Below are 18,947 nucleotides of genomic sequence, written 5' to 3' on the forward strand. Positions count from 1 at the left end.
AAGAACAAACAATCCCTGATAGCTGGCCTTGTGATAAAGCCTGACTTTGACTTGAGAAAGAATGCTTCAAAGTGATTTATTGGCCAAAGTAATTTTCTACTGAATTGTGGCAATTAGAATAAATATGAATTGTCATTATGCCATACAATTTTGTCTTAACCTTTTGAAATCTGTGTACAAATGGGCACACAGAACAGCTGAAGCAATGACAGCTCAGGGACACTGGTATGAAATATCATTCATTATTATCTCGCTCTCAGTAGTGAAATTATTTTAATAATTTAGATGTTTCTGTGATCCCTGACACTTAGCAAATTGAAAAAAATTGTAAACTATTTTCAGTACTCCAGGAATGAGGCAGAGTTCCTTACACTTGACCATTGTGTTTTACATGTATCCTAAGTTAGTCAGTGGCTGGAGAAATTGAATAAGAATTTGCCTCAGAGAGGGCCAAAGGGGCCCTATGCACTGTACTGCCTGTGGGAATTCTAAGAATCTGAAGCACTGGCAGTGTAGATGGACACTTGCATGCGTATTTTTTGGAATGATTCTTGAAGACACCATAGATCTGGCCAAACAGGCTATAGGAGAAGTTGCTAGATAGTCTGGGACTTGTCTTTATTTCCTTTAAGTCCATGTATCTGTGTCTACCACCTTATCCACCCCATCCTTTTTCTCAAATGCAAGACACTTGTGGTTTTAAACATGAATATGTGTTCTCTCCCTATTGTTGCCTGAAACTTCTAAATGAGCTAAAATACTGTAATTTGTTAATTTGCTAAAATGTTGGTAATTCAGAGTTCAAACTTGGTTAGAGTTTTAACTCTTTTGCTATTGGGTATGAATCCAGATTTCTGCCCTCAAATCACTGTTTCACAGTTTGGTTCCTAATGCCACACCAGTATTCCCTACTGATTTTTATTATTATTTAAAACAAACCTGTGTTGATTTCTTTTTTAACCTCAGTAATGAACTAAAAATTATACTGCCACTTTTCTGAATTAGTGAATGAAGAAATTTAAGATAATTTAAGATTTTCAGGCAACAAAAGGTATAGAATACATACTTGTATTGAAAACCTCAGCCTTTTCCAAAAATCAGTTAGTTGTACAGAAGAGGTGCAGCATAGATCCAGCACCCAGCTCAACTAGACAAGTTCACTAGCAACAGTGTCAGAGCAGTAGACTTTGGTTCTTTGGTGCTATAATGACAAAATGGAAAAGACTGCTTAGAAAAATACTGCTGGTTTTTCTGTTCTGCTTTACGTTGTTCCTGAAAGTTCAGAAGATTCAGATTTTACCATCTATCTTTCAATTACAGGTCTATATCAGAAATATTTCTTCAGTTTAGAAGGCAGTGAAGCCTAGATAGTGCAGATAGATCATTGCCACATACAGATACTAAAAGGCTATTTTGTAGTAAGCAGAGAACATCAGAAATATCTTGCGTAGCTATCCTTCCATATATACAAGACCACTATACCTGAATCGGCATAAAGAATCCTAGGTCATCTTTAGCACCAGTTGTTCTACAATTGTTATTAGCTATTTACACCTGTCAAAATTGCTGTGTAATACTTGAGCATAAAATAACCTCTGGTTCATAAAACATGTTTATAGGATTTTTATGTCAGCACCTGACTGATGTGTATGCCTTTATACCTAACATTAGCAAAGCAAAGCCAGTGCTTTTTCTTCCGCTTTCAGAAATTATAAAATATATTGTGATCTAATCTATGTCAAGGAACTGAATGAAAGATTTAAGAAAACATTTTAAGTTAATAGCAGTCTATCACTTGGTAACTGGCCTAATAGTTCAAGCAATCTCAAATGAAAATTAAATTAAACTTTAGTAATCCATTATAATTAAGACTATGAAACTGATTGCTTACATTTTCTGAAGGTGGACCTCAAAATTCGTCAGATTGTGCAGAACTTGATTTTACTTTCAAATTTTGTGAATTTACCATCTTGCTTGTCATTCTACTACAACACTTAAAGGAAGTTTACTGCTAATTCAATCAGTCCTGCTGAGTTATGGCTTTAGAAGAGCCTCCAGATACTAGGAATCACAGCTAATATGGTAGAATCTAATGACTCCAAATAAATCTCTATGAATAAAAGAGTACTGGTAGACATATTATACAATACATTAAATAAAAGAAGATATAGGACAATAAAAGAGATATTTCAACCTTAAAGGGACACTGTGGCGTTTATGGAGTCTTCCTACTAAGTTAAAGCAAAGGTTGAAACAGTTGACATAAAGTTGTGCAGAAGAAGGTTAAACTCCCTCCATGGCTTAAATTCCAAACCTCTTCTGCTGTGGAAATATGTTTTAAAATCATATCATAATAAGCTTCTTGCATTAATATCTAATAAAATCTGTGTTAGATCCTGGCTACACCAGGAGTGAATTCTTTTGACTGTACTACCTCGGTTAGTGAAAAAAACATGAAAGGGATGTCTGAAAGGTGTAAGACATGGGGAAGCATAAACCTTATAGCTTCTGTGGAAAAAAAAAAAAAAAAAAAAAAAAAACAACTTGGGAAATACATTTGTGTTGTGGATAGAATTTCAGATTGGGTACTCTATTCAAACTTAATCTGGAGCATGAATTTAGGTTTGAGAATTTAGATCCATTGATAGATTTTGGTTGGTTGGTTTTGTTAGTGTTAAGCAGTTTAACAAAATTAAAATTGAACATATGAAAAACTAGTAAATTCTTTTCATTGCCTTTTAGAATCAAATGGAAAGATAAATTGATTTAATTGCAATACTAAGCGTAGGAATTTTACTAGTTTTAGTATTTAGTAAAATGTGAATTAGTAGACTGAACAATATCTTTGCTTAGTTCTATATCAACTAAGTTCTCATTAAAAATTTACTTATTTCAGTTGTGGGATTGAGTTTAAGCATAACATGTTTAAAGTCAGTGTTTTTTAGTGAGCATAAATCTCCAGCATTCTGGAAGGGCTGACACGATTCAGGGAAGAAAGAAGTTATTAGACAGGCTTCTTAGTGTACTAAAAAACTTAATGAAAATGTTCATTGTTAAACATTTTAATTTATTATACTGTAACATATACAGCTTTTAGAGTACATTTGGACAAGTTTGGCATATTTTTCATATATTCAAGCACTTGAATAGTTCTAAACCAAAGACTTTATTCCTTAGACGACACATATAGTGGCAAGCATGAAACAAGTCTAAATTTTGCTAATTACCTTGGCTCAAAAGCCAGACCTCAAAACACAAACCAGAACTTTTTTCACTGCTTTTTAGGATAGATGTGAGGAAAAATATTTAGAGTCTTAAGAGTCAGTGAAAAAGCACTAAGGCTCACTAGAAATATTTTAATAACTTTATAGAAGAATATTAATAAGATTACAATGAAAACATATGTATTTTTTTTCCTGACAACTACTGTAATATTCCAATACAGAATTACCTGGAACTGTTTGATCATGTCTTTGTATTTGGTAGAGCTTGACTAGTTGCCAGAAACATAACATAAATAATATTAAAACCACTATTGTGCCAGTAATAATGAAAAAAATCCAGAAAGACATCTTAATTTTTTGGTATGCCTACCTGTCCATTGTTTTCCTTAAGCAGAAGTATGAGAAGTACTCAAACACTAGTCCTAGCCGAATGACATATTTGTGGCAGTTTAACACTGCTAAGGAAATACAACCATTTTTAATTTCCCAGATTGCTCTATGATCTTAAATTTAAAAGAAATTCAGTCTTTTAGAATTTTACAGACTAATTTTGAAGGTTGCGCAAGTGATCCAGGTGCATGGCATTTCTCATGCTGTTTTAATCTAAATGTCATCTGTGGAAAACTGCAGTGTCACAAAACTGTATTTCATAGAATCATAGAAGAGTCTGGGTTGGAAGGGACCTTTAAAGGTCATCTAGTCCAACCCCCTGCAGTAAGCAGGGACATCTTCAACTACATCAGGTTGCTCAAAGCCCTATTCAACCTGACCTTGAATGTTTCCAGGGCTGGGGCATCTACCACCTCTCTGGCCAACCTGTTCCAGTGTTTCACCACCCTCATTATAAAAAATTTCTTCCTTGTATCTAGTCTAATTCTCTCCTCTTTTAGTTTGAAACTGTTACTCCTTGTCGTGTTGCTACAGGCCCTGCTAAAGTTTTTGTCCCCATTTTTATAAGCCCCCTTTAAGTATTGAAAGGCCACAATAAGGTCTTCCCGGAGCCTTCTCTTCTCCAGGCTGAACAACCCCAACTCTTTCAGCCTTTCCTCATAGGAGAGGTGTTCCATCCCTCCCATCATTTTTGTGGCCTCCTCTGGACCTTCTCCAACAGGTCTGTGTCATTCCTGTGTTGGGCGCCCCAGGACTGGATGCAGTACTCCAGAAGGAGTCTCACAAGAGTGGAGTAAAGGGGCAGAATCACCTCTTCTGACCTGCTGGCCACACTCTTTGATGCAGCCCAGGATACCATTCGTCTTTGTCACTGGAGGCAAGTGATGTATTTTAATATCTGCAGTGGAAAAGTGTTTGGTATGGAAAAGTTAGCCTGTTACTGAAACAGAATTGAATTCTGAATAGCTAGATAGCAGAAAAGAAAGACAAATTGTTAATTATATCCTTTGGAAAAGATCTGCATTATTAAAAGGTGGGAATTATCTACAACTGCAAAATTGTTGATAGTGCTGTTCCCACTGGAAAATAACATGCTTCCCTGAAGGGCCATGTGCTCTCTCTTTCTCTGAACAATAATCCTCTCTACAGAACTTTGTTTTCTCAATTTTGACCTTCAAAAAAGGACTAGTGACTTTTTTTAGTCTGTGAATGGCAAGTCTCAAAGCAAGTTTTCTAACAGGCAATTTATTTAACTACCAAATCATATGCTACAATAGAGGTAGGGTTGAATATCTACTTTCCACAGATAACAAGTTTCAGAGAAGACATAAAACAACTTCTGAGCCCAGATATTGGCCAAATTTGCGTCGTACTAATGACAAAGCTTGTTATTAAATATCTGGTAAGGTTAAAGAAGGTACAACAGCAGAACCTGAGGTAATAAATTTCAAGATGTTGGTATGTCAGAATTAAAAGTGAATACATGATGTGTAGGGGTGTTTGGTTTTTTTTAACCTTGAAAGACTCTCTTCTACCTGTTGTGTTCAGGATAATGTAGGTTTTGTATTGATTTTTCATAACTTATGGCGATAAAATATAGAGTTTACTAAAAAATAATAATTAAGATGAAGATCTTGTAGTTTGTGTCTGGAGAACTGGAAACAAAGATTATTCTGCCTTACTTGTTAGGTGTTTGCATAGCTATTCAAAAATTGAGGAGACTGTACCAACCAAATAGGTATGAGGCATTTTAATTCCTTTTTATGTGAGCAGTCTTTGCTAATGGAGGTTTTTCTTGTTGTCTCTCAATATGAGATAACCACACCTTCCTTCCTCGAGTGGGAAGAAAAGTTGTCAGGAATTGTGTGTAGCATGGAGGAGGAAGAGGAGGTTTTACCAGTGCAATATCACCTAAGGAAGTCTAATGACCGAAAAGAGAAAAGGATATGAAAAAATTAAACTGATCCTTATGAGAAAATAGGAGACTGAAAAGAAGACTGGGATTGACCGCAGGGCATATGGAAAGGTGCAAGTTATGGTTCCATAATTAAAAGAGCAGAGTTAAAAAAATAAACTTCTCTTGCTCTCTTAAAGCCAAAGAGTATGTGGAAAGTTGTCTGACTCTTCTAGTTAGACAGCCAAAATTGAATTTTCTCAGTAACACCGCAGATGTTCTTTTCATGAAAGAAATGCTGCAAAGACATTTTTGGAATGAATTCCTGTGCTTAGCAGCTGATAAACTACACGCTGAGATCTTTACCATAAATGTGGAAGTCCTCAGCCTTGAGCTGTCATGATCGAGATGCTTTCTGAAATTTTAGATAAGTATACTTTTCATAATAGGCGTTACTAAAGGTAATCAGTGGATTACCTGTAATTACCATTCTTATTCTTCTTGATGCCTCAATCAGAGCCTCACTATGCCTCTTGCTAAACATCCATGGAATTCATAGTGCTTGGATCAGGCAAGTGCAATAATGAAGCCTTGAAAGCATGTAACAATTGATATCATAAGCAGTGGGGGCATACAAGGGAAGACTCAGTAAAGTTACAATATTAATATCCCGTTTTCCGTTACGGTGTTTCAGAGTTCATTTGAGATATATGTGCTTCTGGTTATTTAATACAGGAACAGTAAAGAGAAATAGCAATGCAAAAAGCATTGCCAAGGTAATTAGGGTCCAGCAGTGAGTGATCTTCTTGAAGGAAGGCTTATCAGGAAGTATGAACATTGTAGAAACTAATATAGATATGTGAAGAAACAAAAAATACAGATGACTGTTTGTGCTGGTTTGACTGACCTTTCTTTTTCATAGCTAGCACAGTCATTGTTTGGACTTAGTTTGAGAACAAGAAGATAACACCCTAGGACAGACTTAATGTTTTTGATTGCTCTGGTCTGAGAGCCAAGGATGTTCTGAGGGCTCTGGCAACAGGTGGCTAGTAAGGGGGGCATGGATGGGGCAGAGCTTGACTGACATCCAGACTGATCAATGAGAGTATTCCATCCCATTAGCGTCATGCTTCATATTTAAGGAGAGTCGAGATCTTCTGGTCTCTCTCTCACTTCTTCATTTTCTTTACTCTCTTTGTTGGAGCTGGGGAGTCCTGTTCAGGACTTCTGTTAGTTTGGCCTTTTGCCATCCTGCAATTTTGCAGAGGCCTCTGGGCCTTTCTGCTTTTTTCATCTTTTCTCTCTCTGCGATCGGCTATTGGGACCAGGTGCTGCTGTCTGGGACTGGCTGCTCGGTGTGGGTGGAGCTCATGAGGAATTTCACTATCTTTTATTTTATATATATATATAATAGAAATAGAATATAAATATTTACTAGTAGTGTATTTAGTAGCGTATTAGTATTTTATTATTTTATTAAACTGTGTTTATCTCAATCCAAGTTTCTCCCTTCCTTTTTGATTCTCTCCCCTATTTGGGGGCTGGGGAAGGTGATGAGTGAGCTGCTATCATAGTTGCATTGCTAGCTTGGGTTAAACCATGACACTATTTTTGGCTTTTGCTATTGAAGCTGCTGCTTATACTAGTGGCATCATTTAATCATATAGGTTGCCACTACCTTAACTTTCCATAAAAAAATAAGTTTAATTTCAATCTAAAATAAGCCTTCTAATTAAACATGTTTAAAATTAATGACTAGTCTTGCCTTACTTTTGTGTCTTAATTTTTATTTAACATACTAATTTTAATATGCACTAAATAGACTTTTAATTTTTTTTATTAATAGCAAGGATTTCTTTGCTGCTTTGTCTGAGCTACAAGACTTCTATATGTCTTGTAGACTTCTGCTACAATTTATGTGTTTCTGAAATTCTATTTTGTTCCTTAACTTTCCTTTAGAATTTGTTTATCCTTCTTCAGGTTTAGAATTTGAAAAGTTCTGACATAGAAATTCTAGTGAAATAAAAACCAGTGGTGTAAATATTATATCCATATAGTCCTTTGCTGGATGTCTGCAAGATGCCACAAAATGGGATCCCAGATATGCTGGAGAGCTCGTATTTTTCAGAACTGTTATGCAGATTTTTCCATAGGATTAGGTACACATAATAAGTTTATTTTGGCTATTTTTTAATTTTATCTTTTTTTTTCATTTTTCAACATGTAAACTGGTATATATTTCTCTTATGCACCAAGTGAACAGGGGCTGGTGCACTTTTCTCTGTCATAGGCATCTCAGGAACTAGGAATCTCGTAAAAGATTTATATGTGTCCAAGTTATCAGACCACTAACTATAGCTTGCCTTTTTTTTTTTTTTTTCCTTTTCTCTCAGCCCCCGAGTCTAAAATAAATGCAATTCAAATTCTGTAGAGAAATGCTCGTTCAATAGGGAATGGTGGGAAATTACTCTTAGATGTGTAATATGCTTTGATTTGTGTACATTTTCCTGTAATGTCTTCAACTTCTTCCCAGAGTTAGTTGCTGCTATATTTCAAATTTTAGCTCTTTAATGTAAAAAGGCATGAAAAACACACTGTTGTTTCACTGTAATGGTATATCACGGTCGACATCTGCACACAAACAGGAACTGAAAGACTGTTTTCCGAGATTTAAAATAGCATAACAGACTCTTAGATTACTGTTGAGCTTAACTTGAATGTAAAAAATCCGTTCAATAACTGATATACTGACACTGTAATAAATGATGGTTTGAATGAAGTATGGTGATTCTACACTTAATGTTTTGGCTTTAGATTTTAAGACTTGCATTGGTTTTGTACATTTCTCCTAATTAAAGTTTTCTGGGGGCTTTGCAGCTCTGTAATATACAATTTTACTTGCTATGTCACAAGCTTAATGACTAAGGAGTGAGCTTTGGGCATTTAACAAGCTTCCTCCAAGTACTTTCGTAGACTTGTTTTATTTTTAGTTGTGATGTTTATAACTCAAGTACATTTGAAATTTTGTTTGACGTTTAAATCAATTCCAGAAAAGTCATATCTTTTGTCTACTGTTTAAATATCTGCTTCTGGTTTGTCACTAAGTTTTCCTATGCATGACTGAGTTCTACCATAATAAAAATTTCTTGATGCATTATACGAGGAAGTAAAACAAGGAGGTTATTTCTATCTGGAGGTTATAGCCATGATTGCTGTGCAGCTTTATCAGTGCACGTGGCTCTTTGGAGTGCTGTTTATGATTCTCATTGGCTACCCCTATCTTACTTTGATAGGTATAACCAAATTTGTTTTCAGATTTATCATGAAGCTGAATGATATCTGTGATTGCTTTTAGCATATGAGAAGGCCGACATGGAAATAGAGCAGAGGTTGGGAATCAAGATAATATCCTTCAATGAACAGGAATTATCTAGAAAGTATTTTTCTTGAACCTTATCAATACCCTCAAGTATAATATTTCTTTCAGTATCATCTAGGGTGTATTTTTTGTCGAACTATTTCCTTGTACTTTGTTTACCTGTCTTCCAGAGCTTTTCATTTCTTTGAGTCAATTAAGTGAGATCTTTGTCCCTCCTTGATTTAGAAAAGTAGAGTTTGTATCTGACTGAAAGTGTAGCTCTGCATCAATATGTGGGGTATTTTTACCAAATCAGTTTTGACATAAAGTCAAACCTGCTACTCATTTATGTGTGTTATATAAAAGAGGTGATCAATTTTTTTTCTGCTTGCATTTCATGACAATTTTATGTAAATCAGTCCTGCTATGGACAAAGAAAATATATTGACCTAAAAGTTCATCATAGAATTATCAAATGGTTTGGGCTGGGAGAGATCTTAAACATTATCTGGTTCCAACTCCCCTGCCATGCAAAGGGACACCTTCCACAAGACCAGGTTGCTCAAAGCCCCATCCAATGTTTTATTTACTTAAATACTTTTCCAAACCTCCCTAATGTGCAAAACTGGTGTGAAAAAAAAACCCCGTTTTTTCAATAACATTTTGTCAAACTTTTAAGATATTTGGACTGTTTCCTTAAAGTCCAAAAATGTTTTATGTGACTTTGCAATTGGCAAAATTTATATTCTATATACAAAAAAAAAATTTATATATGGATATAAGCTTAAACTATATATATATATACACACACATATATATAAAAAATTAAATTGTGACTCTCAGGTTAGAACAGACAATTAGGCAGGAACAAAAACCACTGAAATTTAATGTTAAAATTTATTTGGGGAGTACAAGAATATAGAAAATAGTTAAAGTAGCTAATTTAGATAGATCAATACTTATATTAATTCTTCTCATCTTGGAATTGTTCTGGAACAATTGGATAATAAATTATTCACTTCTACCTATTTGAAGTACCCCTATGTTGGGGACCCTACTCTCCTGACACCTTGGGAATATTCTTGAGAATATTCTTGTGAATATTGAATACTGGTAAATATTGATAAATAAGAATGGGCTCAAATAACAGAATAGTATATAATCTTACATCCTCTCACAAATTGCCAACGGATAGAGTTGGCAGATCTAGAACCTTGTCTACTTATTGCATTACTTTTTACATCTATATGACACTGTGTGGTGGTCTAGAAACTTGTAGTGGTGTGCTTAACCATGCACAGGAATCAAATCATAAGAGAGCTAGTGCTTGCGCTATAAGCTATGGGATACATATTGACACTACTCCTAAGAGTGTTCAAGTGGGTGGTGTTAACTGTGTTGTGAGCATAAGTCTGGGATTGTATTTAATGCCATAAAGTAGCATCTTACCTAGAGTAAACCAATGTTGTATTAAACAAACTGGAATGAAATTGCTTCATTTAGACTGTTTCTAATTTAAGGGGTGCATTTTGGAAATACTCTTCAAAACTGAGCTAATTAGCTGGGATTGCCTATTTGAATGGTGTGCAAAAGGCATGAAATCTGTCCAAAATATGTTAAAAATAATTGACCAATCTGTAAAAAAATGAAAGTTTTGATATGATTGCTCATGCAGAAGATTATTTAGTAAAATGACTTCAGAAAGCAATCTATCAGACTTTTATATACGTACAGTAATGTGCTTATGTAATTCTAAACATAATAGTTAATATGTATTAGTACTGCACTGTGATCCTTAAAGCAAAACCAACCAAACAAAAAAAACTACACTTTTTTTTTCCCAAAAAAATTTTCATTGTATTTATAACTGGATTCAGATTCAAGAAAGCTTTTTTTTTAAAATATCCCCTGAATTAATTTATTTTTCCCTTTATGAATCCCAGATGCAAACTTGTTCCAGGTAAGAACTGGCTATAGTAACATCATGTTAATCTGGTTTGCCATTAATAGACTACTGAAAATTTTAAAGCAGTAACATTTCAGGGCTTGTAACAGGAGTAATCTCATACTCGCCAGGGGTGGGGGAGGCCCACCACCTGGTGGTGCCCTCATGGTCCTGAGAGTATCTATCTATAATATTTTAGTTAGTAGCATATTGTTATTATTAAAAGCTCTATGTAACGGTAAGAATGTTCTTACTATGTGGCTTTTTGTTATCCATGCTATAATTTTTGAAACGGCACCACAAATAATTTACTACCTCTTTTCTGAAGACCACATTTATATAGCAGTGCAGAAATAGTTCAAGTGTTCTGTTGATAAATGTATATATAGCCTACTACACTCCATATGAAATTATATCTGCCTTTTAAAAAAATAAATTATTAATGAATTAATAACATCAAAGACATTTTTGTGTCAGTGTCATGCATCAGATAAAAAGGATTATAGTTCAGTACAGAATTTAAATCAGGAGAAATTATATTTGAGGTGAAAAATTCTTACTGTGATACAAGTGATTTGTGAAGGATCGAGGAAAACCACAGCTGCATTCCCTACATAACTTTTTTTTGCTTCAGATGTTTTAATTTAAAAGGTTTAACTTAAAAAAAAAATTAGATATTTTCAAGATGTGAGATTCAGTATTTTATTTGGCACAGCTGAAAATGTTCCCTATTAAGATAATTGAGTTCAGAAATCATTTCCAGAAAAGATCAAACTGACATAATCTCACTATCTGAAATCTTTCTTCTTTTTGTTTTTTTTCACGTGTCTGCAAAGCAAGGTTTTCATTGTCCAGTAAATGGGCAGTATAGCTGAAGGATAGCAACTTTCCACTAAGGAACTAGCTGCCATTGGTATGCATGAAGATACTTACAAAATCATCACATGAACAGTATGACTTGTTCCACTTGAAGACTTTTCACTGGCTTTGCAGTATACGTGAAACAATTCCTGTAAGTGCTTAACAAATACAGGTAATCTCAGAGCAAATTTGTGTAGGACACTAACTGCTATGCTTAATTCGTCACACATTCTTGGAGTTCAAGTTAGAATTATAAGGAATGGGAGAGAAGCCATGGTTGTGTGTGCTCTGCAAAATGAAGAAACAGGAGGGCAAGAGCTGAATTTCCATGACAGAAAGGGGGAGGAAAATGGCTGACTCTCCATTTACTTTTTTTTTTTCTTTTTTTTTGCATGTGCTTTGTAATGGAGGAAGATTTCATAATATAGATTTCAGACTGTAGTATTGGATTTTAGGGACTGCTTTGCTCCAAGATCGAATAATAATGGTAATCCAAAAGTGGCCTAAGTTTCCTTTACCTCAGGAAACTCTCTGGTCAGGTGTCCTGTATTGCAAGTTCAGGCAGCAAGAACAGCTTCTGAACTCAGGGGACTGGGGCTGCAAGTATGGCATGACCTTTTCCAGGAGTAGAAAGTTTGGGAGGGGCAAGAGAGACCTGCCTTTTTTTTTTTCCTCTTGCATTCAAATTAACACAGTGTCAAGAAATAACATCAGGTGATGAAGAACTTCTTCAAGGATGTTCCTTGGAGTTGCTCACAATAGCTTTTACACTTCATATATAAGATTATTTTCTAAATATGGAGCATATCTGTTCCTGATATTCATAACACTGAGCTACAGAAATACATGGAATTCGTTTTAGAGAACTACATTACTTTATTACATAGGAGGGAATATATTATTTCTGTTCACCTCTAAATGGAAGATCTGATATACAGCTATACAATGTTAGCGACAGAAGAAATAGATCTTTGCTGCTTTTTCGTGTGTGTGGTTTGTTTTGATTTTTTTTTTGTCAGGTATAACCTAAAGCTTTTTTAATTAAGTAAATATACAAAAATTATTTACTAATATAAAAATCGGGGGGGTGTTGAACTTTGTCAGCTGTCAGGTGACATCAGCCTAGAAAATTATAGCAAGAAAGTAACTATGCATGTTCCTAGGTGTGTCTGATATCAGAACAGATTTTCTTTACTTCCAAATACTTACACAGTATTTGGAGAGCTTCATCATCCTTGTTGGTTTTGTTTTGTTTTTTTTCTATTCTTTGTAAGTATTTATTGATCAAAACTTTTTTGAATTTCCAATTTCCAGGAAAACAGTAGGATAACACATTTCTAACCCCAATCTGGCATCTGAAGTATTTTGTGATATATCAAGTCTATTAAATTACAAGCTGAAGTTCCCATCCACAGAGGAGATCGTGACCCAGGGATAAAATTATTCAACATTTTTATGCTGTAGATATATGTTAGTTACTGTTCATGTGGCTGACACTCATCTCACTTAATACTCATTTAAAGATCTATAATTCCACTGATTTCTGCTGAGTCTTCTCTTAGTTCCTCACTCCTCTGAGCAGACTACCTTTGAATGCCTTGAGCCTCTGTTTCACACACTCCATGTGGAAAACAGAGGTGCAAGTAAACAGTGTAGACAAAATACTGGACTGCTTAAATTTATAGGAGTTTTACCACTGGCTTTTCTTTGGTCCAGAATTTAAGCTTGCAGCTCTTTATTTTGCATCCAGGAACTAAGAAATATAGATTTAAGTTCATAACTTCTTCATCCTTCTTTTTTTCTTTTAAATAAGGCAAGCAAAGGAGAAGAAAGGAGGTTTGGCTCACCTGATCTTTCGTTATCTTGTACCTGAGAATTTGATACTCAAGGTCTTCATTTACAATATAAAGCCTGAACACAAGAAACTTGAGAGGCAGATTTTAGCCTGAGAGTCTTTTAAAGTATTTTCCTAAGGTGAAAGGAAAGAAACCTTCAGATCTGACTTTGAACAGTGTTTGAAAAGTGTAAATTACCAAACCCTTAGCTGAGCAGGAAAAATAGGCATGCAGTACCCTCCCTCCCTAATGGTAAGAGTATTCCAATTGAGAAGACTCTTCTCCAAATACTGACTAAGCAAAAGTGAAAAGGGCTCCTTAAAAATATACCTTGACCGTGCAGCTGTCTATCAGGACAACCTTCTTTCCCAGAGCAGCAGTTGCCTGGACTAATGATCTTCAAAACACCATAAGGAAAGTGGAAATCAAATCAAGTGTTGAGAAAAAGGTCCTTAGCAGCTGCTTTTGTTGCCAGAAGCTCCCTTGATTGCATCATATGCTTAGCTCAAATCAGTCACATTGAACACAAAGTCTCACTGATAATTATGGCTTTTTATCTAGAAAGATGGACAAGACAAACAGTGACTTTCATCTGCGAGATTCTGTGATGCAGAGCTAATTGGCAGGATGTTAGAGAGGTCATAGCATGGTCTAGTGAGAGATGAAGCACACCTGAACTCTTAGAAATTAGCTCAGAATTATTTCAGACTTCCAAGGGAACTGACTATCATTTAAAGTTAATAATCACCATGAAAACAACTGAGAAGAGTATTTCTTGCAGAGGAAAGCCCTGGATTCTAAGGAAAGGATTGTAAGGTATAGAAAATTTAAGTGCAAATCTAACCCATCATTCAGGTAAAAGTAAATCTTAACATATGGCTCCTTAAGTCCTTTCATTCTCTTTTTAAAAAACTTTCAACAACAGGAAGAACCAATATATTAAGTGACACACATGCACACATACACACCCACACAAGAATTCTATCTAATATGCCCAATCAAGGAATAACCAATAATGGATGCTCAGGGAAGAATCTAAGAAAAGAATAAGTATATAATAATTCTCAGAAATATTTTCCTAGCCCTTAGTCATTCCTACCTAAGGCACTTCCCCAGCTGTCTCTGTGAGGTGGTTTACTGGTGTTGGATAAATTTACCCAAGCATAGGTAAATGTTAGCAGACTGCCAGAAGCATTAATGTGCCCATGGTCTCACTGTGAGCTTCAGGGTAAGAACACTGTGGTAGCAGGTGATTCCAGGCAGGAAAGTGCCTCTCTGCAGCAGCAGCCACCATCCTAATTTTCCCTCCCCTCAATGAAGGCATGACCAGTAAGCTCTTCACTTTTTTTAAAATTTTGGTTTTGGGGTTTTTTTGTTGTTTTGTTTTGGGTTTGTTGTTTGTTTGGGTTTTTTAGGCTGTGTTCCCCTTGGCTCTCTGTTGAAGCTCTTCCCCTTTCCTGTGAATTTGTCCTTCCCTTGGAGGAGTGAATCTGGCTTCTCATTTTTCAAGAAGCAAAATTAAAGTCTCTCTTCATTTCTGAGGTTCCTTAAGCTGGCTTTGGACACAGGATATGCCTACAAAATGTAAACATTCCTCAAAAGCTTAAAAGTAATAGGAAGCTGATAGCAATGTAGTTATGCTGCAAATTGACTCCAAAACTATGAAGATTGTACTTAACGTCATACAGTGTTCGTCTTTGTGCTACATCAGCTTGTTCACTACCTGTCAGATGCTGTTGGCAATGGGTCAGGCTTGTCTGTCACATGACCTTACCTTCCAGTGTTCTTGTTCTCTTTGCTTTTTGAGAATAGTAATACCTTTTACCTTCAAAGAAATACATGGCTCTGTTAGTAAGGTTTTAGTAAGTGCAATACAAGTACTATAGATTGCACAGATTAATAGAATAATGTAGTATAGTGACAGTTAGGTACTTCTGAAAGTATATGTTAGCAATATATGAAAAAAGGCTAAAGAAACAGGTTTGTTTTAAGGCTTGTGGAGTTTGGAAGGTTGTAATATCCTCAGGAAATAAAGCCCAATTAATATAAGTTAACTCTGATTTCTAAGGCAGGGATGGTATGCACAAACATTTTAAGCTTAAGAAAGTATTCTTGTTATTTTGTCATATTAAAAAAAATACTTGTAAAATTCTTTTTGAGATTATTTAAAAGGCTATTATATTTGACACAACTCCTCTCTCAGCATGCATGCTTCTATTTAGTTCTAACTTAATTCTACCTCAATTTTTTGTTCTCTCATTTATTCTTATACATGTTTCCCAGGATAGCCCACTGGTCTTACAGTCTGACAGAAATGTAACAGTGAATGCAAGAAATCACATGGGACAGTTAACTGGACAACTGACAGTAGGTGAGTGTTCTTTATTGACTGTTATGTACATCAGTTTAGCTTTATTAATAGGTTTCATTAATTAACATCAAAGATTGAATATTGCTGAATCTATCACCATACTCAAACAAAAAACAATGCATACAATGCATCGTAAGAGCATGATTCAGCATTAGCTGAAGGCAGAGAAAGTAGAAATGCCTCAAAACAGTTAAAACATAGCTTAATGAAAAATGATTACTTTGGAGACAGCTGTAACAAAACAGACTAAAAAAAAAATCAGCAAAATATGTTTCAACAACAATTTCAGTGGGCAAATAACCTGCAGTCTTCCACTACTTCAGTGGGAATTGGTTTGTCCCCATTACTCTTGCAGTGTATTTATATCAGCATATATTGAAAACAGTTGGAGTAACAGAATGGGAAGGAAAAAAAAAAAAAACACCAAATGCTCTCCTAGTCATTACAAAATGTGAGTGGAAAGTGATCATGCTGCCAGTCATTCACTAAAGTGTCTGATATTTTGCAAAGTATAGCAAATCAAAGTTCAAAATGGAAATAAAAAAATCATCTACTTATCTGTTCCACTTTTCCTGCATTTTTCCCTGCTTTTATTAAGTTTACCATATTATACTGCATTTTAACACAAATCATACTTATAGTGTTAGTAAATAGGAAGTATTATAATAATTTTTATTAATATTTTCAGTACTAGAACGGGACTGAAGATATTCATTGCTTTTTAAGAATTTTGGCCAAAAAACTCAGTACAAAATAATGTTCTGAATCTGTTAGAAAACAATATATATTAACTGGGAATGGGATGAAAAATATACAAACATATATGTAAGATACTAATGCATATATAAATTTGAGAAAACACCCCTTAGACTCCATGTTTTTTCATTTTTTTCACTTCTGAATTAAGCTGTGTTTTATCAACTCCTTTTCCTCACGTGCTGGGGAAATGCTCACAAACAGTTTAAAGTTAAACTCTAATTGTAATCTACACTGATATTTTGTATTGGCTGGAGACACTGGCCTCAAGTTGTAAAAAATCTTTGGCAAGTGCATACAGAGTGACACACCATCTGCACTGACTTCCCTGAATGACCACATCAAATGAGTGTGCAAAGGTAACCAGACCTGCTTGCAGATAAAGATGACGAAAATTAAATCAACACCTGTTCTAGCCATATTGTGTTTGCCCAGCATGTTTATGGAATGCAGTTCTGTTTCATCTAGTAGATGTATTATTAAAACCTTTCGCTTCAGATGGTAATTGCTAAAAGGTGGGTTGCCCATGGCAAATATCTACATTGACTGAAATAGATATGATATTTTGATTGCTGACAGCATTTCTGCTAAATAAATGCAGCACTGAAAATGTATGTGAGTGTATTGAGACTGACCTACTTAAAGGTGTCACTTGAGAGGTTCATACTGAAAAAACATAAATGCCTGAAGAAAACATGTGTTCTTACATTACCATTATTAGAGTAAACACCTGTAAGCTGCTTGGTGTGCAGCTGGTGCAGAGCATCTGGAGAACGGAGTTTTGCTAAATTGCAATATTTACGTTATTTCTTATTCTTTATCTTCCTCTTCTTTTTCATAATGGCTATATATCCTTTATTTTTTCCTATATTCATATAAAAATATGCTTCTTTATTGTTTTATAAGTTCCTCATACATTAAGGTATGCATAATAAAATATCCCTGATTTTCTTACTTTTTTGAAACTTGTTACTGCAGGCACTCGTAACTACCAATGCAATCAGTAAAAGCCTGAACATTCTACTATTCAAAATCAAAGAAATTAACAGGCATCTAAAATTCAAAATGTACTATTCCTGCCCTGCTTTCTAAAAATTTTTGTTGTGTAAAGTTAGACAGACAAATTTTTGATTTTTACCTAGGTAAAAGCATGGAAACATTTGCTGACAGAGGTGAAAATAGCTGTAAATATGCTATTGGAAAGTGCCTGTCTTCTTCAAAAATGCTCTTTGTCCCTTCACCGATGCTGCACGCTGAAGCAGCTGTGTTTGTGGCTGCCCAGTGAAAAGGGATGAAAATAAATAGTGGAAGAAGCAGTGAAGAGAAATATTTTAAACTACAAAAAATCATTATGCCTTCGGGAAAAAAAAATCTAGTTAAGAACTTGGAAAGGTTTTTATCAGTTAACTTGAAAAGTTAGTCCATTGAAAAGTTGAATAAAAATATTAAAATAAAAAGAAAGCTACAAATTTATATGCATGGCAGAAGCATTCTGAAAAGAAAGAAGGATGCCCATGCATTCAGATGTATGATAAAGCACTTCATATACATGTGATATCATTGGTGTTTTATCTATATTTCACAGGACATAAGTGATGTTACAAGGCAAAAATAGGCTGATCTCTTGTCTTTGACACTCAAATTGCTGGTCATGTCAAATTTTAGGACAACTGAAAATTCTTACTGTGGTATTTGGAATTGTGCCATTAAAGACTAAGCCTTAAGAGCATCTAATTAAAACTACAACTGGAAGACAGATTAATGTAATGAAGTGGGAGTGGGACTTGGAGGAAGAAGGCTATATGATCACCCAGGAAGATGGAAAAAAATTCCAGTAAAACTCTTGATAACAGGTATTTAATTCTGTGAGTGAATATGGAAGAAAAGAATTTTTTGTATAGTGCATCAATAAGATATCTTGGAACACATGCTAATCTAAGAGCAGTGAAGAAAAAGTATATAAAAAAAAAAAAGAAGAAAAAAGCTGAGAGTACTGGATGATTCAGTGGTTACATGTTTAAATGGTGTTAAGTCAGAGAATTATATAATAGTTTGGGTTGGACGGGACCTTCAGACATCATCTAGTCCACCCCGCCTGCAATAAGCAGGGACATCTTCAACTAGACCAGGTTGTTCAGAGCCCCATCCAGCATGGCCTTGAATGTCTCCAGGGATGGGGCATATACATGGGTCCAGGTCTTACAATACCTGGGGTGTATCCATTATTACAGTACCATGTATTTATACTGACACTGAAAACTGCACAGAGAGAAAGTCACGAGTGTAGCAATGCTTTCTGTTGGGATCTATACC

General features: G+C 35.1%; 1 protein-coding gene across 1 annotated transcript in view; it reads left to right on the forward strand.

The window, feature by feature from the left end:
* The window catches only part of SGCZ (sarcoglycan zeta), a 209,134-nt gene that overhangs the window by 119,752 nt on the left and 70,435 nt on the right, over positions 1-18,947 (forward strand). The window contains exon 3 of the mRNA XM_065634210.1: positions 15,791-15,878. Coding sequence (XP_065490282.1) covers positions 15,791-15,878 — 88 coding nt within the window. The remainder of the gene's footprint in view (positions 1-15,790; positions 15,879-18,947) is intronic.

The sequence above is a fragment of the Caloenas nicobarica genome, chromosome 4 (assembly GCF_036013445.1).
Source record: "Caloenas nicobarica isolate bCalNic1 chromosome 4, bCalNic1.hap1, whole genome shotgun sequence".
Classification (NCBI taxonomy): Eukaryota; Metazoa; Chordata; class Aves; order Columbiformes; family Columbidae; genus Caloenas; species Caloenas nicobarica.